Source organism: Ursus americanus, chromosome 14 (genome assembly GCF_024610735.1).
Source record: "Ursus americanus isolate L20-20 chromosome 14, mUrsAme1.1.p, whole genome shotgun sequence".
In the NCBI taxonomy this organism is placed as follows: Eukaryota; Metazoa; Chordata; class Mammalia; order Carnivora; family Ursidae; genus Ursus; species Ursus americanus.
Genome location: NC_142140.1, coordinates 43178102 through 43203591, shown reverse-complemented (window position 1 = coordinate 43203591; position 25490 = coordinate 43178102). Strand labels below are relative to the sequence as shown.

General features: G+C 55.0%; 3 protein-coding genes across 7 annotated transcripts; 1 reads left to right on the top strand and 2 right to left on the bottom strand.

Moving 5' to 3' along the window:
- Positions 1-825: 825 nt before the first annotated feature.
- On the bottom strand, positions 826-10843 carry BORCS8 (BLOC-1 related complex subunit 8). 5 transcript variants are annotated; one of them, XR_006776302.2, is made up of 6 exons: positions 10755-10843; positions 8273-8385; positions 7733-7797; positions 3738-3894; positions 2364-2439; positions 826-2012 (listed from the first exon to the last, which is right to left on the bottom strand). XR_006776302.2 is itself a non-coding variant. In XM_045778557.2 (6 exons), the coding sequence occupies exons 1-5, from the start codon at positions 10789-10791 to the stop codon at positions 2406-2408; spliced, it is 360 nt and encodes a 119-aa protein (XP_045634513.1). In that variant the 5' UTR covers positions 10792-10843; the 3' UTR covers positions 826-2012; positions 2364-2405. The 5 variants fall into 5 exon arrangements, 3 of the variants coding, with proteins under 3 accessions (XP_045634513.1, XP_045634515.1, XP_045634516.1); XR_006776303.2 differs by having other exon boundaries at positions 826-1484; XM_045778557.2 differs by having other exon boundaries at positions 3784-3894.
- Positions 10844-10846: 3 nt separating this feature from the next.
- RFXANK (regulatory factor X associated ankyrin containing protein) lies at positions 10847-16858 on the top strand. The gene is made up of 10 exons (XM_045778555.2): positions 10847-10949; positions 11664-11803; positions 12322-12516; positions 13900-13983; positions 14136-14201; positions 14388-14488; positions 14654-14779; positions 15168-15234; positions 15623-15703; positions 16640-16858. Exons 3-10 carry the CDS (start codon positions 12330-12332, stop codon positions 16708-16710), a joined length of 783 nt encoding a protein of 260 aa, XP_045634511.1. The 5' UTR covers positions 10847-10949; positions 11664-11803; positions 12322-12329; the 3' UTR covers positions 16711-16858.
- A 37-nt stretch (positions 16859-16895) lies between these two features.
- Positions 16896-18354, bottom strand: NR2C2AP (nuclear receptor 2C2 associated protein). Its single transcript, XM_045778556.2, has 5 exons — positions 18035-18354; positions 17777-17867; positions 17444-17549; positions 17300-17367; positions 16896-17036 (listed from the first exon to the last, which is right to left on the bottom strand). Exons 1-5 carry the CDS (start codon positions 18070-18072, stop codon positions 16920-16922), a joined length of 420 nt encoding a protein of 139 aa, XP_045634512.1. The 5' UTR covers positions 18073-18354; the 3' UTR covers positions 16896-16919.
- Positions 18355-25490: the final 7136 nt, after the last annotated feature.

Below are 25490 nucleotides of genomic sequence, written 5' to 3'. Positions count from 1 at the left end.
TCCAGGTGGAGAAAGGGAGAACCAGAGAGACCCAAGTCTGGGCCCCACGTCACACAGCATGTCAGAGACAGGACTGAGACTAAGCCAGACTGAAGTCTGCTGTGTGACCTTGTACAGGTCGTGCCACCTCTTGAAAGCTTTTCCCATTTGTATCTGCAGGTGACACCTGCCTTACAGGCTGCCTGAAGACGAAGGATGAAAAGATGATCCTTGCAAAAGCCCCAGCATAGTGCTGGGCCCGCAGTGGGTGGTCTATCAGGTTTAATAGGGTGGCAGTTATTGGTCTGAGGGGCCATGGCCATGACCGTGTCCATGATTGATGGGGGGCAGGCAGGAGTCCAGGGGCAGCAAAGCCTCGTCTCTAGACATTCACAGAGGGGTCCAGAGGCTCTGGGCAGAAGAGGAATGTGCTGGCCACACTTGCTTGGTCTGCAGTCCCTGCCAGATCCCAGAGTTGTGTCCAAAGGCCCGGCTTTAGCTGCGCTATGGGGTGAAGGTCAGGGAGAGGTGTGAGACCCTCAGGGCTGCAAGGTCACCCTGATGAGGCAGCACCTGAGGCAGGACCTTGACTTCTGGTCAAGGGCAGTGACCCCACCCCAGAGCCTATTTCCTCTTCTGCAAAAGGGAACCGTGCGTACATGCCCAGGACTGGAAAGGCAGGTGAAGTCAGGGGCCAGGGGAGACTGCAACTTGACCCTTTAAAGGCCACCAATCACCCTGCGGGGAGCAGTATTGGGAAAAAGTGTGGATGGAAGACTCTGAAGGGGACAACGGGCAGCAATTCTGAAGAGGAAGGGACCAGGGTCTGCAGGGACACAGGCAGGGTCAAGAGCCACAGAGCATTTTATTCCGAGGGGCTGTAGCCGTGGAGGGACGGCAGATGACACGGGGTGTCAGAAGAGCAGTATCCTTGAGGCTGGATGGTGGGAGGGGAGAGATGGTGGTGTGTGAGCCCAGGGCTGGCAGGCAACCTGGTGCAGGCCACCGGGGTGGGCTGCTGACCCTCTTGGTAGCCCCTCCTGCTCCAGGCTTTCCTAGATGCCCCCTAGGTGATCCCACAGCCTGTGGGATTCTTCAGTATCCCCAGAGTAAACCCGGCACACAGCAGGTGTTCGCTAAGTACGCTGACTGCATACGCATGAGCTCTGCTGCCTCTTGGCTCTGGGGAGGGGCTGTTGCTCTGGGGCTGTGAAGGCCCCGTCCCCACCCCAACCCTCTGAGAGGGCCTCTGTGGCACAGAGCGCCATCACAGTGCCTGGCAAATGAGCAGGGCTTTGAGCGCGACAAGAGTAAGGGCTAAAAAGTCCCTCGGGGGCCTCCCACCTGCCGGGGTCTGCCCTCCACGGGCACAGGACAACAACATGTGCGGCCTTCCTGGGCACCACGCTCTCCTCACGTGGTCAAGCCAACCGCCTCGTGTTGCTGCCCTCCTGCTGGCCTCTCCCCTCAGGTTTTGGTCCTGGCCGTGTGGCTGGCCTTGGCCACTGGAACATCCGCAAGGTGAAGCAAGAAGAGGCTGGATGAGCACGTGTACGCGGGGGCTGCCCTCTTGGCACCCGGTCCCCAGAGAAGCCTGGGCCAGCCTCCCGGAGAGGCTGTGCACCGGAGAACTGGGCCCCCAGCAGCCGACAACACTGGCCAAGATTCAGATGCGTGAGCAAGGCCCCCTCGGACTGTGCAGCCCCATCGAACTCTGATGAGTGCCAGACGGCGGCCTCCGGGTAAGCCCGGCCAAACCGCCCCGCGGAACCCAGCCCACGCTGCAGAACTGTGGGCAGGCAAATGACTGGTGCATCAGCCACTGAGTTCTGGGAGTCTGTCGCGCTGCAGTTAGCTGACAGGGACAACACACATCACTACGCAGCAGCACCCTCTGCTGCCTGACAAACAGCTCCAACAGAACGGAAACGCAGAGACCAGAGAGGGGAGGGACTTTCTCAGGGTCACACAGCAGGTCCGCAGTGGAACGAAGATTCCTGAGCTGGGTGGGTAACTGCCATGCTGGGCCCTGCCTGAGAGAATGTGTGTGAGTGAAGCAAGCAGCTGGCACGTGGCAGGCGAGGAGAGACATAGGATCCCCTTGCTGTCTTGGCAGGAGGTACCTGGGGTCGGGACAGGGCCTATGGCCTGGATAAGGGACAGGAAGATGGCAGAAAGAGCACGAGGGAAAAGGGCTGACGACGTCCTAAGCAGCAGAGCGCTCAAGGTCCCTACCACCCTGAAGCCTCCCACTGATGAAAGCATCCTACAAGCCCAGGAGAAAGCCCAAGTGGTTAGACAAGCAGGTCCCTTCCGGGACACTGAGGGGGTGGGTTAGTTCAGAGCATGGAGGACAGAGGCTCATGACCCCACTTGGCACTGACCTGAGTCAGAGGGGCCAAAGCACCTCCACGTCTCTTCTGGGATCAGGCTGAGGAGGGCGGGGGTGGTTCCTCAGGGCTGGAACAAAACACGTGCAGCGTCCTTGAGGCCAAGTTCAGAGGCCATGGGGCCTGCTCAGTGAGACTGGGGACGGGACTAGATCACCCGCCAGCCCCCTAAGACTCCCGGGCTCAGCCTTCAGGGCATCCTATGTAAGAGTGGGACCAGCCACCCACTTCAGAGGTGTGGTGGGGACTCGTGCAGGCCCGGGCCCTTCAAGCCCACAGGGGCAGCACAGAGAAGCGGGAGCAGCGCCTCATGCTGCTACAGCCTCTTTCAGAAGCACCTGCCTTTTCACAGCAGCGGGCCCAGCAAAGCCTTCGAAAGCCCTCGGGAAACCGCGAACGAAAAGACAGAAGCGATGGGTTTTTGCAGCCCTACTGTGTACGGGGCGCCATGCGTGACACAACACAGTAAATCCTAGTCCAGATGGTTGTCACCAATAGCAGAACAGACCCAGAGACACGCACATGATGCTACCCTCAGAGAGAAGACAGTGGCCCGCCCATTCTTACACATCCACAAGGCTTGTTTTTACAATTCTTGTGTCTCCGTTTTCAGAAACAGTGACACCGATTTTTTCCCCTTCTTTCTAAACATCTGGTGGGGGACAGGCATGCCAGAACCCCCAACTGCAGGAGCCAGACAGATCTCAAAGTCGAGTTCCAGCCCACAGCACGTGCCCGTGTGTTCAAATGCATGTTTATTACATTATCATGAAAATGAAAACAAAAACTCTCTCCCCCATGTGCAAGGACTGTAAGTGCTTTTCATTTTGAGGCTGTCTGGTCCTCAGTCTGAAGCCTCCTTCAGCTCCGGGCCCCCCCTGCTGCCGGCAAGGCCCCGGCCCACCCCGCTGGCTCCCCCTTACTCCCCCGTTCCGGCCACACCTGCCTTCTAGATGTTCCTCCAACACCAGCCCCAGATCACCGGCCCCAGGGCCTTTGGCCTCACCGCTGTCCAAGGTGGGACATGTTCCCCAGGGCACCTCTGTCTGCATGGGGTTCAGGCCTCAGCTCCCACTTCCCTTCTCTTCCTTCACACATCTGAAGTGCTCTTGTCTGTTCCGTGTTTACCTCGTTGCTGTGTGCCTCCCCGTGAGACCATGAGCCTGCGGGTGTTGGTCACCGCCGCGTCCCCAGTCCCCAGCCCAGGGCTGGGGCACACAGCAGAGCTCAGGACTAGGTGCTGAGTGGCCGAACTCTCCTACTACAGATGCCAAAGGATGAGAGGAAGCCACCAGACAGCAGGAGATGAAGAAAGGGAGCTAAGGAGTGAGAAGCGGCGGCCCCTGGCTGAACGGCAGAGGTCCTTACAGTGAGGAGGCTGAGAGCAGCAGGAGCAGGCGGTCCCTGGGGCTACCTGTGGCCCTGGGCGGCGGCATTCATGTGGTCCCGGATGCTGATGGCCTGTTTGAGAAGACCCTCCACGCTGCGGAAGTAGATGCTGCTGTCGACGAGGTTCTTCACGGCGCTGAAACGGGAGGATGGACCAGTCGGCGCCGCCCTTCCTTTACCCTCCCCTTCCCGTGCCTGCCGGTGTATCCTCCCCACCAGAGGTTGGTGGGGGGTCTACACCAGCTCAGTGCTCAGCAGGCACCTCGGGGATGCTGTGGGCCCCCCGGAAGGCTCATCATGGGCTTCGAGTTTCGATTTCCCTGCCACGCCTATGACATCCATCCAACAGAGCACATGATGGCCAGACGCAACGGGCTTTTAGTTTGTATTTGTTTATTCACTTAGGGAATCTCTACACCCACCACGGGCCTCGAACTCACGACCCCAACATCAAGGGTCGCATGGTCTTCCAACTGAGGAAGCCAGGCGCCCCTAGATGCAACTTTTACAACCGTGCTGCTAGATCACCTGATGTTCTTTTTGTTGTCGTTGTTGTTTTAAGATTTTTTTTTTAAGATTTTTTATTTATTTATTTGACAGAGAGAGACAGCCAGCGAGAGAGGGAACACAAGCAGGGGGAGTGGGAGAGGAAGAAGCAGGCTCATAGCGAAGGAGCCCGACGTGGGGCTCGATCCCGTAACGCCGGGATCACGCCCTGAGCCGAAGGCAGACGCTTCACCGACCGAGCCACCCAGGGGCCCCTAGATCACCTAATGTTTTGAAGAAGCTATAAGCATGTAAAGATGGCCTCAAAGACATCTTGCTTTCCTCTTAGATAACCTATTCCTGCCTCTGAATGAAGTTTATCAACTCAACTATGAAAAGCTCTGGAGGTGAGTTTGGAATAACTCACCACCGATTGGGGGGGGCGCCACGGCAAAGCTCATGTTGGTGCCACACTGACGACTGTCTAAGGAAAAGGCGCCTTCCGAAGGCACTACAGGAAAATATTTACCAGGCCACTCCGGGCCTTGCTAACGCCAGCAAGTCACCTGCGTAATGTCTGCAGGAAAAATGAAAGTGTCATTTTAGAGCCCTTCTATTAAAGAGAAAGAGATCACTCCCATTCATTATCAGTCAGGGCCCTGCGGGAAAAGGCCCGGAGATCAAAGCGGGGGTGGGGGTGGGGGTGGGGGTGGGGAAGGGCCTCGGCCATCACCTGCTCGGTTAGCTTGCTCATCTTAGCACCACCAAATGCAGTCAGCTTTTCTAGTGTTTGCCCGCCTTGATAAAAAGCTCGCTATTTTAAGTTCCCTACTGAATAGTTCACCCCAATTTAATATCTTCAAATTTTACACCAACTGTTAACACTGCATAAAGCGTTTTCAACTAAATGATAAGGGCTCTTCCGTGTCCGTAAAGGAAACATGGTCTCTTAGCATAGAGAAATTCACATCTTCCTCAAGAGAAGTGCTCAGCACTCCGAGAATGCTGGCCTCCTGCCCAGCTCAGCATGGCCCAGTGGAACTTTCTGGAACACGGGAGATACATTCTTTATCCACGACTTGGCTGCTAAGCACTTAAACTATGGTTATGTGAGACAGAGGAGCTGAATCTTTTAGTTCATTTTGCTGCATTAATATTTAAGTGTGAACAGTCCCCCACAGCCCTGCACTAGAAGGGGCAGCTAGAGGAACTGGGAGAAAGTATGGACTCTGACATGTTCTTCCTTCAACCTGGGCCTTGCTAGTGAGCTCGCAGCTGTCCAGGAGCTGTCTGGCAGCTGTCTGGCAGACGTGAGAGAGAACTCCTCTACTTCTTTTCTACTATGCCTTGAGCTAATTAAGGAGGGTGTTTGAGGCCACCATCCTCAAGAAGATGCCATCTGTCCGAGTTGCCTTCTGTCCCAGTGGAGGGGCCAAGGCTACTGATGGCAGAACACTCAGCTCCGTGCCCCTGGCAGCAGGACTTCCTGTCAAGGAACCTTCGCCCACACAGTAGAAACAGGCAGGCAAAGCCCACGGTGCCACAGATGAGCACTGCTGGGGTATCTGGCCTCTACCAAAATGACTTAACCAGCAAAAGGGCAAGCGACACTTCTAAATAAAACCGCCAGACTCCCGAGGCAAACAGAACAAACCAGGACAGTAAGTATGGTCAGGGGAACCAACAGAAGACTGGGAGGCAAGACTTGCAAAGGTGCACTGATGAAAAGAAACGCTGACTACTTGGGGCTCCTGGGTGGCGCAGCGGTTAAGCATCTGCCTTTGGCTCAGGGCGTGATCCCGGCGTTCTGGGTTCGAGCCCCACATCAGGCTCCTCCGCTGTGAGCCTGCTTCTTCCTCTCCCACTCCCCCTGCTTGTGTTCCCTCTCTCGCTGGCTGTCTCTATCTCTGTCAAATAAATAAATAAAAAAAATCTTAAAAAAAAAAAAAAAAGAAACACTGACTACCGCTTTTTACTCTCTCACACATCTTTCTCTGGGGGGGGTGGGGGGGATCTGAAGATTTAGCTAAAGCTCAACACAAACTAAGAAGAATAAATGGTCCCCCCACGTTCACACTATCCACGGTAGCCAAGGCATGGGAGCCACCCAAATGTCCACTGACAGGTGCCTACGATGTGGTGCCTCTGTGCGACAGGATGCCACTTGACCTTCAAGAGGAAGGACATTCTGACACAGGCTGTCCCATGGGTAGAGCTGGGGGACAGCATGCTGAGGGACAGGAGTCGGACACCAAAGACAAATACTGGAAGACTCAATGTATGTTGAGGTCCCTAGAATGGCCAGATTCGGAAACAGGAAACAGCGTGGTGGGGGGCCAGGGGCTGGGAGAGAGGGGAAGGGGAGTTAGGGTTTAACGGGGAGAGTTTCAGATTTGCAAGATGAAAAAAATTCTAGGAATGGACGGTGGGGATGGCTGCACAGCATTATGAATGTATCTAATACCACAGAACTGTACACTTAAAAATGTTCAAGGTGGGGGCGCCTGGGTGGCTCAGTCGTTAAGCATCTGCCTTCGGCTCGGGTCGTGATCCCAGGGTCCTGGGATCGGGCCCTGCATCAGGCTCCCTGCTCAGTGGGAAGCCTGCTTCTCCCTCCCCCACTCCCTCTGCTTGTGTTCCCTCTCTCGCTGTGTCTCTCTCTGTCAAATAAATAAAATCTTAAAAAAAAAAAAAGGTCAAGGTGATAAATTTAATGTGTATGTTACACAATAAAAAAAATTAGAGGGTACCTTGCTGGCTCCCTCAGTGAGCTTGCAGCTCTTGACCTCAGGGTCATGAGTTCAAGCCCTTACATTGGGTGCGGAGCCTACTTAAAAAAAAAAAAAATCGGAAAGAAATAAAAATTTAAGGGGCACCTGGGTGGCTCAGTCCGTTAAGCATCTGCCTCGGCTCAGGTCATGATCCCAGAGTCCTGGGATGGAGCCCCACATGGGGCTCCTTACTCAGCAGGGAGTCTGTTTCTCCCTCTCCCTCCCACACCCACTTGTGTTCTCTCTCTCAAATAAATAAATAAAATCTTAAAAAAAAAAAAAGAAAGAAAAATTTAAAAATATACAGCCATATTTGTGCTTCGGCACTCTCCCCAAGCTGCTGTCTACCCTACTGGCCAGTCTGTGGTCCCGGCTGTGGGAGGGAAATGCCCCTTGAAGCACTGGCTCTCCGCCCAGCTGACACCTCCCTGAAACCTGAAACCGTTATCACCCCTTCCTATGACACACGGAGGGGCTCAGGCCCCGAAAGAAGCCTGCCTGAGGCACATGTGGGTTGGGCAGATGGTCAGGGGCACAGGCCTGGGTTGGAACCCGCTGTGTGGCCACGTAAGTCGAGATCCACATGCCTCAACTCAGGAGCATTCAGCAGGTGAATTCAGATTCACTGGGCAGCTGGCTGAGATGCCCCTGAATGCCCTAGAGGCGACCCCGGGCACAGTGGGACAACGCCAGCAGTGGGGAGGCTGCTGTGCTCACCTGCAGGCGTACTCCACTGTGTAAACAGCTCCCTGGCTCTGCTCCTCCCACCGCTGCATGTCGGCCTGTGGGGAAGAGGAAGCTGTTATCCAGAGGGCTCCCACCTCCCTCCTCTCAGCTCTCTGGGATGGAACACTTGATCACCCAACACCACGCCACAGAGACCAGCCCCCTCCATTCTGATCTTTCCTCCTGCAGATCCCCTCCCCCACCAGCATGGGCTTTCTTTGAACACCTGGTTACCATGCTTCAGGGCCCCTGCACTGGCTCTTCTCTCTGCCTGGCACATCTTTCCTTCAGGTCCACAAGCAGTTGCCTCCTTCCTTCTCACCACACAAGTCACAACTCGTGCATATCCTGCTGTCCCCTTCTTCCAAGTCTGTCCACCCATGGCCCCAACCTGTCTCAGTGACCTCGTGCCTCCTTGCCGGTGTCCCGGCCTTGACTCCTCCCCCAACAGCCCCTGCTCCACATAGCAGGTCCCAGCTCATGAGGTGAGGACTCTGGGGGGGGGCAGGGGCAGGGGCAAGTGGGGCTCACCTTATGCTGGGCCAGCTCGGGCAGAGAGCGGCGCACATGCTCCTGCAGCCGGTATAGGGCCACGGACGGCTCGTTGGCCAGGACATAGACACTCTCAGTGAACTTGTCTGTGACTGGATCGAGAATCAACAGTTGGGGGTGGGGGGGGTGGCAGAACAAGGGGAAGGGCAGCAGAGACACAGAGACAAAGCATAAGACCCTTGACTGCTTAATCTGTGAGTCCAGCTAGAGCAGTGAGGACTGTTCGGTGTCCCACCCAAGAGCCGGGTCACCTGAGGCCCTGGTGATATGTTGAAGGAGATGGTTACAGAAAAGCCTCACTTATCATGATGCTAACACATCCAGTAAACTCATGATCTCTCCCCTCCCAAGACCACCTGTAGTGGACACTGCTTCTGTCCACTTGGATCCTCTCACATTCCTTTTATCCCAAGGAATGAATCTGAGATTCTTCTTTGGAGGACCCCACCAGTGACTGGACTTGAAAATGCCGGGAAGCTTAGATCCCTGGATGGCCTTCAGCCATGACTGACAATCAAGCGGTATTAAAGCCCGTGGGCCGTGTGGAGGTATAACTCATCTTCTGAGTTCTCCTTAAGGATCAGGCTGAGAATTTTACACGACAGCATTCCTTGCTCAGCTTCCTCCCTATCCTGTTTCCCCCTCTTCCCTGTGGGTTCTCCTGGTCAATTAATTACACACAAATCCTCATGCCAGGGTCTGCTTCAATAAACGGCATTCCTAGCCATCCATGAACAGATCCTGAGGGGTCCACCTTAAAACAAAGTCCAAATCTTATCCACTCTTACCACTACATTGCCCCCACTAGTCCAAGCATAGCCACCTTCCACCTTGATACCAGGTTCAGTCAGCTCCTCCCTGGTCCCCTCTGCCAACAGTACAATCTCCACACTACCGATGGTGTGAGCTCCTAATGAACATATCAGATATGTCCCTCCCTTGTCTGGAATCCTCCCATGGGAGCCGTCAGCATAAAATCACCTAACTTACTATGGTCCGTAAGGCCCTGTATATTCTGCCTGCTCTTGACCTCCCTGCCCTCCTCACCCTCCATCCAAGGCACAATGGCCTCCTGGCTATTCCCTGAACACCCCCAGTACTGTCCAAAAGAACTTTCTGAGGTGATAGAAAGGTTCTATAATCTATAGTGTCCAATAATATGGCCACTAGGCACATTTGGCTACTGAGCACTCGAAATGTGACTAATAGGACTCACAAACTGAATTTTATTTTTTAAATTTTAACTAAAGTATAGTTCACATACAGTGTTATATTAGTTTCAGGTGTGCTAATGTAGTGATTCAACAATTCTATGCATTACTCGGTGCTCACCTATGAATTTTAAATTTTACCTAATTTTAGTTAAATACCCACAAATACTGTGACCAGGAGCTGCTGTGCTGCTGCACAGCCCTGAACACTTTGCCACCTCAGCACCTTTGCACCTGTTGTCCTGCCAGACTCACCCTTTCCTCACTGGCTTCTCTTCATCCCTCCTGTCTCAGCTCAAATGTCACCTCCTGGGCAAGGCCTTTCCTGATCACCAAGCTTAATCAGATGTCCCTTCCACCTCATTCTCAACCTCAGCACATTGTTCATTTCTCTTACACTTAAATTCTCATTCTTTATTAGGTTACATGTTTACAAAACAAAACAAAAAAAAACCAAAGCTTGGATTCTTGAGGGCAGGCAGGAGCTTCTCTGAGCCTCAGTTTCCTCATCTGTAAAAACAGAGTGATAACAGCACCCACCTCGAGGTTTGTTAGAGAGAGAGGAGCCCATGCTATTGCCCAGTACAGCGCGGTGGACAAGACAAAACCCTGGTGTGTCAGGGATTCAAGGGAGGCTGTGCATGAGTCTGGCTAGTGTCAGTCCGTCTAGCTCACTACTCCACCCTCAGCGGGGCAGAGTCCATCCTGCCACCTCTAAACTGTAGGTACTCTTATCTTCCTAGTCCTTCTAGTTTTGAAAATGAGAACAGCTTACCCTTCGGTGTTGCTGCGAGGAAGGTAGAATGAAATGTACTTGTGCCTTCTAAATAATTAACTAGAAACAACGTGTGTAATAAAATAACAAAAACCTTTGTGATTTAAAGATAGTTTGTGGCACTTTGTAATTTGTAAATAGTTTAATATAAACCTAGACAAATGTGTAAATATATTAGGGAATAATACGCACATAAACTGCCAAGTCCCAGGCGTTCTTCCAATGCATTACAAATACCAGGTCATTGAATTCTCACAACAAACCTATGAGGGGCCGGAAGAGACTACTATACACCCCATTTTGCAGATAACAAAACCGAGGCACGGAGACTTTCTAAAGGTTTTAAAACTAGTCAACGGCCGAGCCAGGATTCAGCGGTAGCTCAATTAGTTTTCCCGCGTGCTTCCTCCAAGCCTTTGTCCCCTCCTGCCCTCTGTCGGGTCACCCTTCCGTCCAGCCCGGGGCTTCGCACCACCTTTCTTTCCCTTGAGTTGCATCTCCGGTTCCTCCATAGCTACCGCGGACCGGTCCGAAACCGGAAGCGGAAGCCCGGCGGTGGGGAAGGCTAACTAAACCTCCCCCCGTGAAACCAGACATTGAGCCCCTCTAGTTCCGGTGTCAATTGGCCCGCATTCCCTACTCCTCCGTGTACCCAGACTGGAGAGAACCCGTAAGTGAGAGACTGGGGAAGGAGGCACACCGGTAGGCGGGTGAGGAAGGGGCGGAGAACCTCTGAAGCTCCAGAAGGGACACCCAGGCTGGGAGGGGCAAGGGCGCCCTCCCTTCCCGAACTCCCTTTTCCGGGGGCAGAAGAATTGGGGAAACGCTTCAAATATTGCCCACTTTGGGCTGCATAAACGGCCTTTCTGTACCCTTCTGCTGCCATCAGATTCTTACACATGCTCATAACCATCTAGGACCGCAAAGAGGGCATTGTTGTGGACGGGTTCAACGGTAGTGTCGCCCCTTTAAGTCCTGAAGCCCCAACTGCTCCCCGCCCACCGCCTTCCGACCGGAGAAAACCCCGCCCATCCGGCCTCAACTGGAGCCTAGAGGCACCCTCTGGAAAAGCCTGTGGGCGGAGCTGGGGGGAATGACGGAAGACAGGAGCAATGAAATCCTCAGAGCCCTCTTAGGCTCCACCCATCCCTCCTGACCCGGCCGGGCTCCCTCCGGAGATGCCGGGGCAAGAACGCGCAAGCGCAACAGCAAGGCTCGGGCCCCAGCGGAAACCACGCCCCTCCCTCAAGTCTTAAAGGGCCAGAAGCAGCTTTTATTGCTCTCGCCTTTAGGCACTTTTGGGGAGGCAGGGTGCGCAGGCGCAGTGGGGGAGCTCTGGGGTGGGGGTAGCGGTCGCGTATCAAGTTGCTCTCTGTCCCGGCAGAAGAAACCAGGACGCTGAGGGTCCAGGGTCCAGCTTGCTCCCTCCTCTATCAGTTGGAGGAGAAAAGTTTGTGAATTGAGCCCCCAAGTTTTGGGGGACCCGGGCTTGCGGCGTGGGGTGACAGAGGAGGCTCATTAGAGGTGAGTGGACCTCCTGGATCTTTTTGGGAGGGGCCGATGGAGATGGGACCAATCACATCTTTGTTGACCACTCACTCATTCCGGGGACCCCCCCAAAAAAAATAACTACAAAGAACGTTTTTTAAGTTCTGCCTGTGTAATCAGGCCCCCAGCTTAGCTGTTCACAAGCATGCTTTGAGACCTCACTTCCCTATTTTATTAACGAGGAAACTGAGGCTCAGAGAAGTTAAGTCCTGTGCCCAAGTTCTCAGCCTATAAATGGAGGGATTTGAACCCAGATACTTGACCCCATTTTAAGTAAAGCATGTTGTATGTGTCCTTGTGGGGGCGGAGGAGTGGGCCTGAAAAGCAATTGGGACTCTGGTTTTAACTCCCCAGCTGAGCTAGAGTTTAGCCACCCTCACTGTGCAAGTTTGGGTATGCCATTGGTGCCTACTTAATAGGAATTAAGTAGTTATAGGAGTTAATTAAGCTGTTGGTAATTATTGTTATCGCTCCCCTTTCGGCGCTTCTACCAGCTTCCCCCATGGAGCCCACCCAGCCTGCAGAAGACCTCAGTGTGACCCAGCAGCTCCCCATCCCAGAATTTGGGGACCCTGAAGACCCTGGGGATGAGGCCCCCGATGGCTCAGATACTGTGGTGCTCAGTCTTTTCCCTTGCACCCTGGAGCCGGGGAATCCTGAACCGGATGCTGGTGCCTCCTCACCTCAGGGTAGGTAGGATATTTCCCCTGCACTCCTCCTGCCTTTGGGATGCAAAGACAATGGAATGTCAGGCCCAAGATAGGACCTCTGTGTTTATGTTCCACTACCTAGGATGTGTCTTCCCTCCCTACCCAGTGAGAAATTGCTTTTATACACACACACACACACACACACACACACACACACACACACCCCGTATGTATAGATGATGGCTAAATCCACATAACATAAAAGTTACTATTTCAACCGGACTTGCATACGATGCATACAATTCAATGGCAGTAAGTACATTCACGTTGTGTGTAACCCCCACCTCTATCTGTTGTTGCAGACCATTTCCATCACCCCAAAAGGAAACCCCATCCCCATGAGTAGCAGCTCTCCATCCCTCCTCCCCTGCCTCCGTCAACCACTAATCTACTTTCTGTCTCTATGGAGTCGCCTGTCCTGGACATTTCATATCAATGAATCATACAACATGTCTTTGGTGTCTGGCTTCTTTTGCTCAGCATGATGGTTTTTTGTTTTGGTTTGGTTTAAATTTTAATCTCTACACCCCACCTGGGGCTCGAACCCAGGTGAGATCAAGAGTCACACGCTCGTCCGACCGAGCCAGCCAGGTGCCCCTCAGCATGACATTTTTGAGGCTCGTTCACATTACAGCATGTGTCAGTGCTTCCTTCCTTTTTATGACCTGATAATAGTCCATTCCAGACGACGTTTTGTTTATCCATTCATCCACTGGTGGACACTAGGATTGTTCCTGTTTTGGCGATCGTGACTAGTGTTGCTGCACTCATGGGTGTACAAGTTTTTGTCTGGGCAGTTGATCTCCGCTCTTTGGGGTGGATACCTAGGAGTGGAAATGCTGGGTCAGATGGTGGTTCTGTTGACCCTAATAAGACCCAGGGATTTCTTTTGACTGGAGTCCTTGAAGACCTCGAATTTGGTACCTCCTGGGGCCTTGGTCCCTGCTCTTCCCTCCATGTGGAACATTCTTCTCACACCTCTTCCCGGGGCTGGTTTTCTTCAACTCACCAAGCTCTCAGTTGGTGTCCCCTCCTCCGAGTGGCCCTCCCTGACCACCTTGTCTAAAATGGACTCACCCCCTGCCCTCTCCTTTCCGCTCTCTTCTACCTGCTTTTTATAGCTTCTGAACACTTATTTCTCTATTTCTTTCTGACTCCCCAACTTGAGGGGAGGGACTAGGTCACGTTTGCCCAGAATGTCACAGGGTGTAGAGGAGAAACGCTCACCTGAGTATCCAGGAGGGCAGAGTGAGTGAATGGTGGGGTGAGGCACTGTCTTTGGGAGCTCCAGGCCCCCAAGGGCTTGTCTGAAGCCCCAGAGACGTACTGAGAGGACACTGAGGCCCTTCCTCTCTCTTCCAGGAGGCAGCTCCCTGAAGCACTCCACAACCCTCACCAACCGGCAGCGGGGGAATGAGGTTTCGGCCCTGCCGGCCACCCTGGACTGTAAGTGGGCCTCTGGTCCCCCGGCCTCCCCAAGTAGTAGGGCAGGGGTAGTAGGAGTGGCAGGGGCTGAGAGGAGCAACTTGGGATGGAGTCAACTGAGGCACGGAGCGGGGACGGGACGGGTGAGGACTCTGCCTCTCTCTGGCCCCTAGCCCTGTCCATCCACCAGCTCGCGGCCCAGGGGGAGCTGAGCCAGCTGAAGGAACATCTGAGGAAAGGTGTGTGTCCACATGAGTACGCTGGTGTGTCCATACCTGTCTGACCACACGTGCTGGGGTATCTGTCTACACATGTGTAAACCCCCCTCACGTCTGACCCCAGGTGCCCGCCCTGTCCCTGCTCCCACAGTATTGGGGAAAGTGGGCAGGGGTACATCCCAGTGGTACCACCCCCCCTCCTGCCAGGCGACAACCTCATCAACAAGCCGGACGAGCATGGCTTCACCCCCCTCATCTGGGCCTCCGCCTTCGGAGAAATCGAGACTGTCCGCTTCTTGCTCGAGTGGGTGCGTCCCAGCCCAGCTCAGGGCTTTCCAGGGCCTTGAGGGCGGGCTGGGGTCTGAGTCTGCTGGTGCTGTCTGTAAGCTGGGGCTGTGATGGGTACCCCAGGATTCCAGGGGATGCCCCCACCTGTCCCATTGCCACTTCCTCTGCTCCCCCCCCAACTGCAGGGTGCTGACCCCCACATCCTGGCCAAGGAACGGGAGAGTGCCCTGTCACTGGCCAGCATGGGCGGCTACACCGACATCGTAGGGCTCCTGCTCGAGCGTGACGTGGACATCAACATCTACGACTGGGTGAGGCACCACCCACTGGCCCTGGGCACCTTGCAGGGTACCACGCCTGTTCTAGATGCTGAGAACACAAGACAGACCCATCCCTGACCTCGCAGAGCTAGTAGTTTTGGGGGAGGGAAGACGACACATAAACAGGCAGCTGAAATGTAGTGAGTAACATTGGGATACCAGACACACAGGCTACTGCAAGAGCCCAGAGGTGGCCTCCATAGCCAAGGGAAGTCAAGGAGGGCTTCCTGGAAGAAGGGGTATCTAAGCTGAGACCCAAAGGAAGAATTAGGCCAGGTGATGAGCAGGAGGAGGAACCACATTAAATTAGAGAGTTGTGCATGTTGTGAGAATCTGGAAAAGACAGAATGTTGGTTGCCCTTGCCCCTGCCCTTGACAGAATGGAGGGACACCACTGCTGTACGCTGTGCGTGGGAACCACGTGAAGTGCGTAGAAGCCTTGTTGGGTAAGTGGGAGTAGCAGCTGGCCCCTCAGGAATCCTGAGGGCTGGAGAGGGGTCCAGGCTCTGCTTGAACAGCTCTTGGGATGGGTGGTCACTATCTGCTTTTCCCAGAGGACTGAGCTGGTGACAGGAGATGGTGGGATAGTACAGGGGTCTGGCTGACCGGGTTGAACACCCACACCCCCCATGCCTCAGGGACCCTGGAGGTGGGGATTCTATTGGCTACATTCTTTGGAAAGCTCAGGTTCTCATCCAAACCCACACGGGCAACCAGCAGACCTGTGGCTATACCATGAGAAATCACTGGACCTCCCAAGTCTCCATGCCCCATTCTGGGCTCCCAGTCCTCCACCCCCCACCCCCGCCCAGTAGCACCTGCTTTGTTTTGCAGCCCGAGGAGCCGATCTCACCACTGAGGCTGACTCTGGCTATACCCCAATGGATCTTGCCGTGGCTCTGGGATATCGGAAAGGTCAGCCTGAGATATGGGGCAGCGACAGTGTGCTGTAGGCAGGGTGACTGCAGAGGGGTACACAGGCCATCCCTCCAGGATATGTCAGATGCTAGCAGTGAGAGTGTTCTTGTTAGCAAACATCAAGTGCCACTGTGTACCTGGCCTGGGCACCTGCAGGAGGCCGACAGTGTCAGCAGCTGGGTTCATGATGGGATACACACAGACGCTGGGAGGTCCAAAGGAAGCCCTGGCCCAGCCCCATGATAGGTGGGAGTCAGGGAGGGCTTCCTGGAGGCCCAAGGGGAGGGAGGATGGTGTCCAGGCTGGAGGAACAGTACAGGCAGAGGCCTGGCAGGATGAGGATGCCAAGGAGGGGCCAGGCCACAGTGCACAAGCTCACTGAGGCCAGCCCTCTTCGTGGCAGGAGGTGGGTGTGAGTAGGGACCATAGGCAGACCCCAGTTTGATTCTCCACTTCCCCCTTTAGCTTCCCCATCTACGAAATGGAGAGATCCCAATAGAACCAACCCCTTGGGGTTATGGAGGGATTCCTTTGAGTTTTATCCCATTTGGGACAGAAATCATTCTTCATGGCCCCTCTCTTCCCTTAACAAAAGTCACAAGTCACCAATTTTGTTTGGTAAAGATTATTTTTTTGACTCTGAAAAGCCTCCCAAAGTGCATTTTTACAAACTACGGGGAAGCTGAGTTTCCTGGTTTGGGTGCCTCAGTCTTCCCACCTGTATTCTGGGAAGAGTATGGATTTCCCCATGTATGAAGTAGGTCCTCCATCCATGTCCCAGGGCTTGGAGATCCCTGTTTGTCCGCCAAGAGGTGGGTGCAGTTCTCACGGTGGGATACCCCAGCTCATCCCCCAGGAAAGTGTACAATTTGGCCGGTGCCTCTGCAACCTCCATTCGATTCATGGCCCACCTTTCCCCTGTCCTGTTTCCAGTGCAACAGGTGATCGAGAACCACATCCTCAAACTCTTCCAGAGCAACCTGGTGCCTGCAGATCCGGAGTGAAGACTGCCTGCTGGGGACTCAGATACTCAGGGAACAAAACAGTTGACCCAGAGCTGGGGAAACCCAGAACTGGCTTCAAAGGCAGCTCCTGGACAGACAGTGGGAGGGGATCCTTCCCAAGAGGAACGAATAAACCTTCTGCGCATAACCTGAAGGACTTCACTGTGCTTCCCCAAGGGCCTCCTGGAGGAGACGGCTATCCAGTGGTCTCACACCCTCTCCCCCAGCACCCGCAGGTGGTAGATGACTACTCGGCCAAAAAAGTCAGTTGCGTCTTCGAATGTCACCTTCAGCTGGTCCACCTCGGCAGCTGGCACAGGGAAGGTGTGAGCACAGGCAGTCAAGGGAAATAGATAGCTCATCATTCCCCATCCACCAGCCCCAGCTCAGACACCACCAGTGTGCTGGGTTACCCAGCACACCCTGAGCCCCTCTAAAGCTCTCACACAGAACAGGTTACCATCAGCTCATTTTACAGATGAAGCAATGGAGGCCCAGAGCCACTTGCTCAAGGTCACACACCAGGGCCCGCAGCTTTCAGAGACACAGACCACCACCCCCCTCCACCCCAGAGGCTCCAGCAGGATATCTGAAGTGAGTTGTTGTCCTCAGGGTAGAAGTCCATAATCTTGCTAAGAGTCTCACCCCCCTGGGAACCTGCAGCAGACAAAGGAGCAAGCTGTGAGGCTGGGGTGCGCCTCCCAAACCCCTACCTTCCAGAGCCTTCCAGTACCTTCCAGGTGGCCCCGGCGACTGGAGAAGCCCCCCTGGAACTGGATCTGCAGCTGGGAGACACGGATGCGCTGGGGAAACTCTAGTATCACCCACTGGGAGAGGCCCTGGAAACAGACAGGGAAACCGAGGCTCACAATCACTTGCTCAGAGCCCTGCTATGCCTGTCTCATTCACAGTCGATGGTGGTGGGGGTGGGAGGCGCTGGCCCACGTACGTTCCCTCCGTGGTCAACTCGACTGTGCAGCTGGAATGCTCCTTAGTTCTCAAGGCACCTTGGACCCCTGCATCTGATTCACGGGAGGGGTGGAGGGGCCAGGAAAAGGTGCCTCACCTGGTCCGAGTTCCAGCACGTCTCCTCATCCTGGTCGAACAGATGTTTCTTTCCAAACTGCCGGGTGTTGCGATTCAGCACTGAGCTCACCCTGGAGGCACGAAAATCAAGGCGAGAAGAGGGGCTGAGCCCAGCGCCGAAGCCCCGCCCACCAGTGGGCCCACCCCCTCCTCACCTCCAGCTTCCCTGGCTCTCCCAGCTCTGTTAACCCGGGGTTCAAGGGCCCCGTCCGCCGCTGCCCGCCCCCCAGGTTCTCACCTGCTCACTGTCTCTGGACAAACCAAAGAGTGGGTCATCTCGGCTCCACAAAGCCTCACACGGCTCAAAGCTGACTTCAGCCGGTGTGCGAATCCCGGCGCCAACACAGCCACAGCGGCCCGACCTTGACCACGCCTGAGTTTGCAAGGGTTTCAAAGAAACTGCCAGTGACCTGAAGCCAGACTTTCACAGCAGGTTCAAGGAAGGGAAACGGGTTTCCTGTGGGGTTCGGGAGGTTGCTCTGGCTCCGAGCCTCAGTCTTTCCGCGAACAGCTCGGAGAACCAAAGCGAGACCCGGAACCACGAGGATACCGCGCAGGCGCAATGTGATTCAGACCCGCCCAGCCTGCGCTCTCGGGGCAGGATGTACTTTGAGCCCCGCCCCTCTGTGCCCGCCTCTTAAAGGGCCTTCATCCAGTGCTTAAGTTCTCTTTGGAGCTGGAGGAAGAAGGCAGGCACCTAAAACGATGTGTGCCGAATGGGGGACGGGGGGAGGGCGCGGTCTCTGGTGCCTGTGGGTACAGAGCACTGGTTGTGAGTCTGAGAGACTTCCTATAATGATGTCTCCCTACCTGGGGAAGTCTGCCAAATCCATTCTGTACCTGCTAATGCTGCCTCACGCCTCACTGCCTCCCAGGGACCAAAGGAAGAGCAGAGAAAGAGGCCACGGTATCGCCTGTACAGCGAATCTTCACCAACCTCCCGTGTCCCAGCTGGAACGCAGGAAGCTTAGCCTCCAAATCTTTCTTCCCACTAAATGCTGCCTGGGACAGGTTTCATGGAATGGGGGCAGGTGAAGTGGGTTGTGAAGGATGAACAGGGGTTTACCCAACCAGATTGCACAAAGGCTAAAGATTTGGTTCCCTGATTCACTAAAGGACTCGCTCCCTACTGCCCAGCCCTGTGCTGGGTGGTGCTGGGGACTGTAAGGAGCCTCGGTTCTAGCCCCCCACCTGAAGAGCCCCCAGTTTGGCTAAGACACAGCTAGATACACACATCCCAGACCCATGTGGCCAGGGCTGAGCCAGAGGGAGAATAAGGCTGGGAGACCGGGGCTCTACCTGGAGGGAGGGCTTCCTAGGAAAGGGGATACTGTGTCTGTACTTTAATGGGTGGGCAGGAATTATCAGGGTAAAAAAAAAATGGGGGTAGATTTGTCCAGGCCAGGAGAACAACATAAGTAAAGGCCTGGTTGGGTGAAAGACCATGATTTTGAATAAAATATATGGAGCAAGATCCTGCTGAGCCTGAAGGTGTTTGAGAAAGGGCAGGACACCATCCCATCTGCATGAATGGAGGGTTCTGAGACAGATCAGCCACTGGCAGGAGGCTGCAGGTTCCTGGCTCTAGCTGAATGGTCTAGAATTCAGCCCCTTTCTTCAAGGGCTAGGGGAATGGTTCTCTTGGCATCCTACTAGCATCATCCCAAGCCCACTCCAGGAGGGGGGGTGGCTGGCTGGGAAACTGGGACACCAGCGGAAGGGCCGCCCCATCAGCCCCTGCCTGCCAGGACTTCCTGCATTCAGTCATGGCCTGGTGCCATCTAGACCTGGCTCTGTCGGTCTCAGGGCTGGGGCCAGGACTGCGGGTGGCAGAAAAGACCTCTTTACTCGCAGAGGAAGGTGGGAAGAGCATGGACCCTGGAGGGCCCAGATCCAGTTCAAATCCTGGGTGGGTCACTCACTCACTGGCCATGTGATCTTGGACAAGTATGTTGACCTCTCTGAGCCTCAATCTCCTCATCTGTGAAATGGAGGGAATTCTATTTATAGGACTGCTGGCGAATTCAGTGGATTCTGTGGGCTGACACATAACAACAGTGACTGACCTTCGTCAAGAGCCCGTCCTGTGTTTGACTTGAAGCCACATTTTGTCTCCATCCACTGGTTCATTAAACCTGCGGTACTGGTCCATGTCACCTCCATTTTATAGCTGAGGATAGAGCCAATGTCCCCCAGGGAGGATTTGCATGGCCCTAGGGCCCCCCACGCCACTCTTGGTCTTGGCATGGAGCCACCTTGCCCATTGGGATGAGGCCAGCTCAGTACCCTCTTCCCGCCTCCTCACCCCACTGGCGCCTGGGCCATGAAAGAACCTCCTGTTTCTCCAGGGAATTAGCAGCTCTAAGCTCCCAGCAGCGCAGCCAAAAGTGGTCCATTCATTCGCCTGAGTGAGGGGAGACTAGGCACTCCCTCCCTCCTCACCCAGGGGATGGGGCAGAGGAAGGTCTGGAAGAGCCAGGAGCTGCAACTCCAGTTCCCTGAGGGAAACTGAGGCACAGGAAAGCAAATCAAATGGAAAAGCAAATCCAGGGGAACCAGGATTCAAGCCTGTCTGGCTCTGGAGGTCTCTCTACTGGGCTGAGGTTTGCATTTGTCAAAAGAGGAAATAGAGGCTCAGAGAGAGTCAGGTATTTGCTGAAGTCACACAGCAAGTGTGGGTCAGCAAGGTCTCTCTCTAGGGATGCAGCCCCACCCATGGCAAAAAACAAAAACAGAAACAAACAGGTCCAACTTGCCATAGCGGAGCAGGGTAGGGAAAGGCCTTCAGAAAGCTTCAAGCCTTGGTTTCCCCCCCGGGGGATAAGTGTAAGGATTGCTTCAAGGCCCCAGCCTGGAGAGTCTGTGGGGGTGGATGTGATGGTTCCCAGGCCAGCAGCCCCCAATGAGGAAGGTCCAGGTGTGATTTATCTGCCAGGGTCTGCCTGGGTCCAACAGGGCCCGCCTCAGAATAGACAGATGCACGCTAGCTGCCAGCTAGATTTGTCAGTCCTGGCAGGGTGCGAGCCTGGGAGTCTGGAAGCCCAGGAGCCTGGGAGCCCAGGGAAGTGGAGGTGACAGTAGGAGTGCGAGGGTGTGGCCCGGTGTGAAGGGACTGAAGTGAGCTCACCAGGGAACCCCCCCGGGGCCACAGCCGGGTGTGTTGAATGGTTAGCATGAGTGGCTGGGCTCTGAGGTTGATCTCGGGAGGACTATACTTCTCTGTGTGGGTGCCAGGGGTGTCCGGGGATCTTAGTTGGGTGCTGGCCGTCTGGAGGTGTGCCCCTGCCTATAAACAGGGTTGGAGGTGAACAATGTGGGCAAATGTAGGCTGTTGGTGGCTGCCGGGAAGGCTAAGGTGCAGTAGGTGTGGACTGCAATGCGTGTATTTGAGTGTGAAGGGACTAGAGGTGCGGCCGGGATCACAGCTGTGAGTTTGGTTGTGTAACACGCATGACTTGGGTGTGACCAAATGAGGTTGTATGTGGTCTGTGTGACATAGATGTGGTCTGGCCTCATGTGGTTGTATATAAGCCACCTGCGCTGTCACTGTGTGTCTGGGATGTGATGTGGGTTAGGGGTTTGTTGGTGACATTGTGTGACACTTGTGTCATGTCCGTGTGTCACCTCGGGTATGTTAAGTGGAACTTGGGAGGGCTACTGTCCATCCCGGAGACCCAGCTCTCCTGGAAGGTTCAACCTCCCTGCCCCTGCTCTGGCCCACCAGCCCCCTCCCCCGCTTCCTCCCCCAACTTGCTCCAGCCCCTGGCCTGGGCCCCAGTGTGGGGGGTACAGAGAAGGCACTCAGGGCTGGCGGGGCGGCTCACCCAATCCCTGTGCAAGCCTATAAATAGCTCTTTGAGCCCAGCAGATTCCCAGGCAAAGTTACCTCATTCAAGCCCCCAGCAACAGCCCGCCCTCCCACCTCCCCTGGGCCCCAGGCCAGCCCCTCTAAGCTCAGTCCTGGCACCAGCCAGGGGGATATGGGGGTGGAGAGGAAGGGGTGTAGAGAGGTGGGAGCAGTCAGGGGTGAGGGTCAGCTTGGCTCTGAGGCCATGAACGTAGGCTCCCACTTGGCCCGTACCCATACTGTACAACCACAGGCAGGTGGTCCCATGCCTCTGAGCTCAGTTTCCCCAGCTGGAAAATGGGCAACAGCATGACAGCAGCCCCCATCTTATGTGTTTACTTCCATTTCATTCTCTCAGCAACCCTGTAAGACAGACTCTTAATTATCCTCCTTTTAGATAGGGTAACTTAGGCACAGAAAGACAAAATGGCGGGCCCAGAGTCACTCTAGAGTGGAAAAGGGGGGTTTTGAACCCTGAACTTATGGAGGAAAATCTGCTTGGATCCCTTGCATGTCATACAGTCACACCTAGACCCCCCACCCCCCCACCCCAATGCTGCCACAATCACCCCTCACACCAGCCTGTCAACTACAGACATTCATATCAGCGTGATCCCTGACCTCCATCTCTCCTCTGTGATGAGGCCTGAGCAGTAAGCATAGCTCCCCAGTGTGTCACTTTGACCCCTAGGGCCATCACTCACCCACTCCTGGACCAGCAGACTGGGTCCACATGCATGAGACACGGACCCATACTGATGACTTGGGTAGGGCAACATGGCTCCCCTGTGGTTCTTCCTCAACCTTCACTTATTTCCACCTCCTCTTCACTCTGGTAATCTTGCCGAAACCATCTTCTCACCTATTTGTCTGTCCCCTCATCAGCCTGAGACCCCCCACACACACACACAGACACACACACACGTGGGACATGTGCAGTGCAGACTGTCTGCCCACTGCATCCCATTCTAAGCATCAAGAGACTAAGACCCTGGGAAGGAAAGGTGGGGGAAGGGCTGACCTCTTTAAACTTTTGATCCCCCTCATTTCCATCATTTCCTTTTTTCATTGTGGTAAAATACACCAGAACACAAAATTTACCATTTTCCAGTATACAATTCAGTAGCATTAATTATATTCGCAAGATTGTGCCGCGATCACCACTATCTAGATATCTAGTGGAATACTTTCACCATTCCAGGAGGAAACCCAGTACCCATTTGCAGTCATTCTCCATTCCCCCTCCCCCAGCCCCTGGTAACCACTGATCTACTTCCTGTCTCTGGATTTGTCCATTCTAAACATGTCATATAAATTGAGCCACGCTGTGGTCTTTTGGATCTGGCTTCTCTCCGCATGCTTTCAAGGTTCATCCATGATGTTGCGTGTAGCAAGGCTTCCTTCCTTTTTATGGCTGAATAATATTCCTTTGTATGGATCTAGACTTAAGGTTGAAGTCTCCCTGCAAAGACACACGCACGCCCCCTGCCCAAAGCAAAAGTATTCCTGGGACAACAGTACCTGCAACACAGCTGCTGCTCTATACGTGCCCGCTGGATAAAGGAATGAATGAAAGAAGGATACATTCAGGCTGCAGCTGGTGGAGACAGCTGTGGGGTGTGACAAGCCTGGGCTCCAACGCTGCGAGTCTCTTACCAGCTATGTGACCCAGGGATCTTCCTATCCTCTCTGAGTCTCAGCTTCCTCACTATACGTGGGATAGAAAACAGCAATTGCAGCCAAAACTGCTTCAAGTGTGAGCCCTGGAAAGTCAGGCAGACCAGGGTTGGAATCCCAGCTCTGCCCTTGCTCTTTGTGCTACCTTGGAAGCTACTTCCTCTCCCTGAGGCTCAGTTTCCACATCTGTAAGATGGGACAGACCCCACTATGGGGCGTCTGGGAACATTTAATGGGATTCCTGGGGCAAATGGGTGAAAGGGCGGGAAATCAGACGCAGTCTACCCTTGGGTGGGGTGAGAGGTGGAAGAAGTGGGGAGGGGGTTTTAGGTAGGGGGAGCCCCCACTCTCGCGCAGCCGGCAGCCTCCAGCAGGCAGGGGCGCATGCGCAGAGCAGCCCCGCGGCCCCTTTATAAGCGCTGAAGCGGCTCTGGGGCGAGCGGAGCGCAGGGCGCAGGGGCTGGACCCGGCGCGAGCAAGCCGAGCCGGAGCGTCCTTTGTGCCGCGCGACCGCCCCGGGATGCGTCCGAGCTAGGAGTCAGGTGGGGGGGGTCCGTCGTGGGGAGGGGGCCGCGTTGGGTGAGAGGGCCTCGCGATTAGAGACAGAGCACGAGATTGGGGAGGGGGCCTGGGATCAGAGAGAAGCCCCCAGAACAGGGAGGGGGGCTATGAGGGGGGAGGGGAGACCCAGGTTGGGGAGAGAACGCAAACTGGGAGGGCGCTTGGAAATGTCAGGGGGACTTGGATTTGGGGGTCAGTCCCCGGGTTGTCCGGGGGAATGCGGAGACAATCCCAAGGTGGGGAGGGGGCCGGGCTGGAGGTGGGTCTCAGAATTGGGGAGGGGGCACTGGGAACCAAGGCTAAGGGAGGGCACCCAGACTTTAGAGAGAAGAAGGGGACACCCAGATGTTATATGGGGGGCTCCAGAACTGGGCATCCCGGTGTCTGAGCTGAGACACCCCAGGATTTTAAGTGGGGATTCCCAATTTGCCAATGAACGGAGGAATCCAGGCTGGACTGCAGCGGGGAGGGGGGCCCTCCAGATTAGCCTGAGTCCGATGGAAGCGGGTCTTCCCGGAGTGTGAACGGCCATGGGAAAGGGGCGCCTTACAGTCTCCCTCTCCTTTTGGCCCAGTTCCTGTCACCACGTCCTGATTCAGGGAGGAGGCTCTGGGGGGCTCCCTCCCAAGGTGGTCCCTGTTGTTCCCTCAGATCTGGAGTTAGGGTGGTGTCCCTTCTCCCAGGGAGCAGACTGGGTCTCCCAGGTGAATGCTGCGTGTGAGTCCCCCAAAGCCCCCAGTTAGGATCCCCAGGACTCCTGAGGGGCACCCAGTCCGAGGAGGGGGGCCGCTCCCAGCACCTCCACATCTGACCGTATCCTCACAGGGAGACACAGACTCTCGCCTCACCCCTTCAGTTCGTTCTGCCCACATAGACGCTTGTGGAAGTCCTGGCTTGGTTTGGGGGCACAGGCACTAGGAAGTAGGGGGCTGGGACCCCAAGCCCAGCCTAGGCAGTAGCGACCCCCATTTCTGTGCACGGGGCTTTGTTCCTCTCAGCAGCATTAATGGGAGACAGCCAGGATGAAGAGAGGGTTGGCGCTGGGCCCCAGCAGGGGACGTGGGGGAAGGGCAGAGAGGGAGGGGTGGGCAGATCGTGGGACCTCAGAATCCAGCAGCTTCGCTGGCTCATGGACATTCTCAAATGGAAGGTGCCCCCGCCCCAGGAGGTGGGGGCTTTGTGTGTGTGTATGTGTGTCTACCCCATGCTGAGAGAGGTTGTGTGCCCATGGAGGGTCTGGGGTCCCCTTTGAGTCTGATGCGACTGAGATTGTGTCTTTGTCAGGAAACTTATGCCGGGGGCCACATCACCAGGTGGCAAAATGATGTGTGCCCACCAGTCACCAAGGCCACATTTATCCAGCCTGGTCTGTGCCAGGGGCTGGCAGCACCATGTGTGAGTGTGTGTGAGGAACTGTGTCTGACGGTATGGCCTCATCGTGGGGTTTATGTAGAGAGCCTGAGACTGTGGGTGTGTGTCTTTGTGCAGAAGACGTGCTGCCTGCCTTGTAAGTGCCCATATTGTCTCTCTTTGTTAATGTCACTGTGAATCCGAGTGTGCGCGTGTGTCTCCCAAGCTCTGAGTCTGGGGTGTGTGGCTGCATGTACAG

What these genes read in the sequence shown, in the direction of transcription:
- BORCS8 (XM_045778557.2), bottom strand. Translation starts at nt 10,791, where the DNA reads ATGGAGGAACCGGAGATGCAACTCAAGGGAAAGAAAG. An exon ending in ACAGTGGAGTACGCCTGCAG is followed by an intron (nt 3,895 to 7,732) that starts GTGAGCACAGCA and finishes CTCCCGTTTCAG; the next exon opens with CGCCGTGAAGAACCTCGTCG. An exon ending in GCCGCCGCCCAGGGCCACAG is followed by an intron (nt 2,440 to 3,783) that starts GTAGCCCCAGGG and finishes GTTTTGTTCCAG; the next exon opens with CCCTGAGGAACCACCCCCGC.
- RFXANK (XM_045778555.2), top strand. Translation starts at nt 12,330, where the DNA reads ATGGAGCCCACCCAGCCTGCAGAAGACCTCAGTGTGACCCAGCAGCTC. An exon ending in CCTGCCGGCCACCCTGGACT is followed by an intron (nt 13,984 to 14,135) that starts GTAAGTGGGCCT and finishes TCTGGCCCCTAG; the next exon opens with CCCTGTCCATCCACCAGCTC. An exon ending in ACATCAACATCTACGACTGG is followed by an intron (nt 14,780 to 15,167) that starts GTGAGGCACCAC and finishes TGCCCTTGACAG; the next exon opens with AATGGAGGGACACCACTGCT.
- NR2C2AP (XM_045778556.2), bottom strand. Translation starts at nt 18,072, where the DNA reads ATGACCCACTCTTTGGTTTGTCCAGAGACAGTGAGCAG. An exon ending in TGTCCAGAGACAGTGAGCAG is followed by an intron (nt 17,868 to 18,034) that starts GTGAGAACCTGG and finishes TCGTGCCTCCAG; the next exon opens with GGTGAGCTCAGTGCTGAATC. An exon ending in CGTGCTGGAACTCGGACCAG is followed by an intron (nt 17,550 to 17,776) that starts GTGAGGCACCTT and finishes GTCTGTTTCCAG; the next exon opens with GGCCTCTCCCAGTGGGTGAT.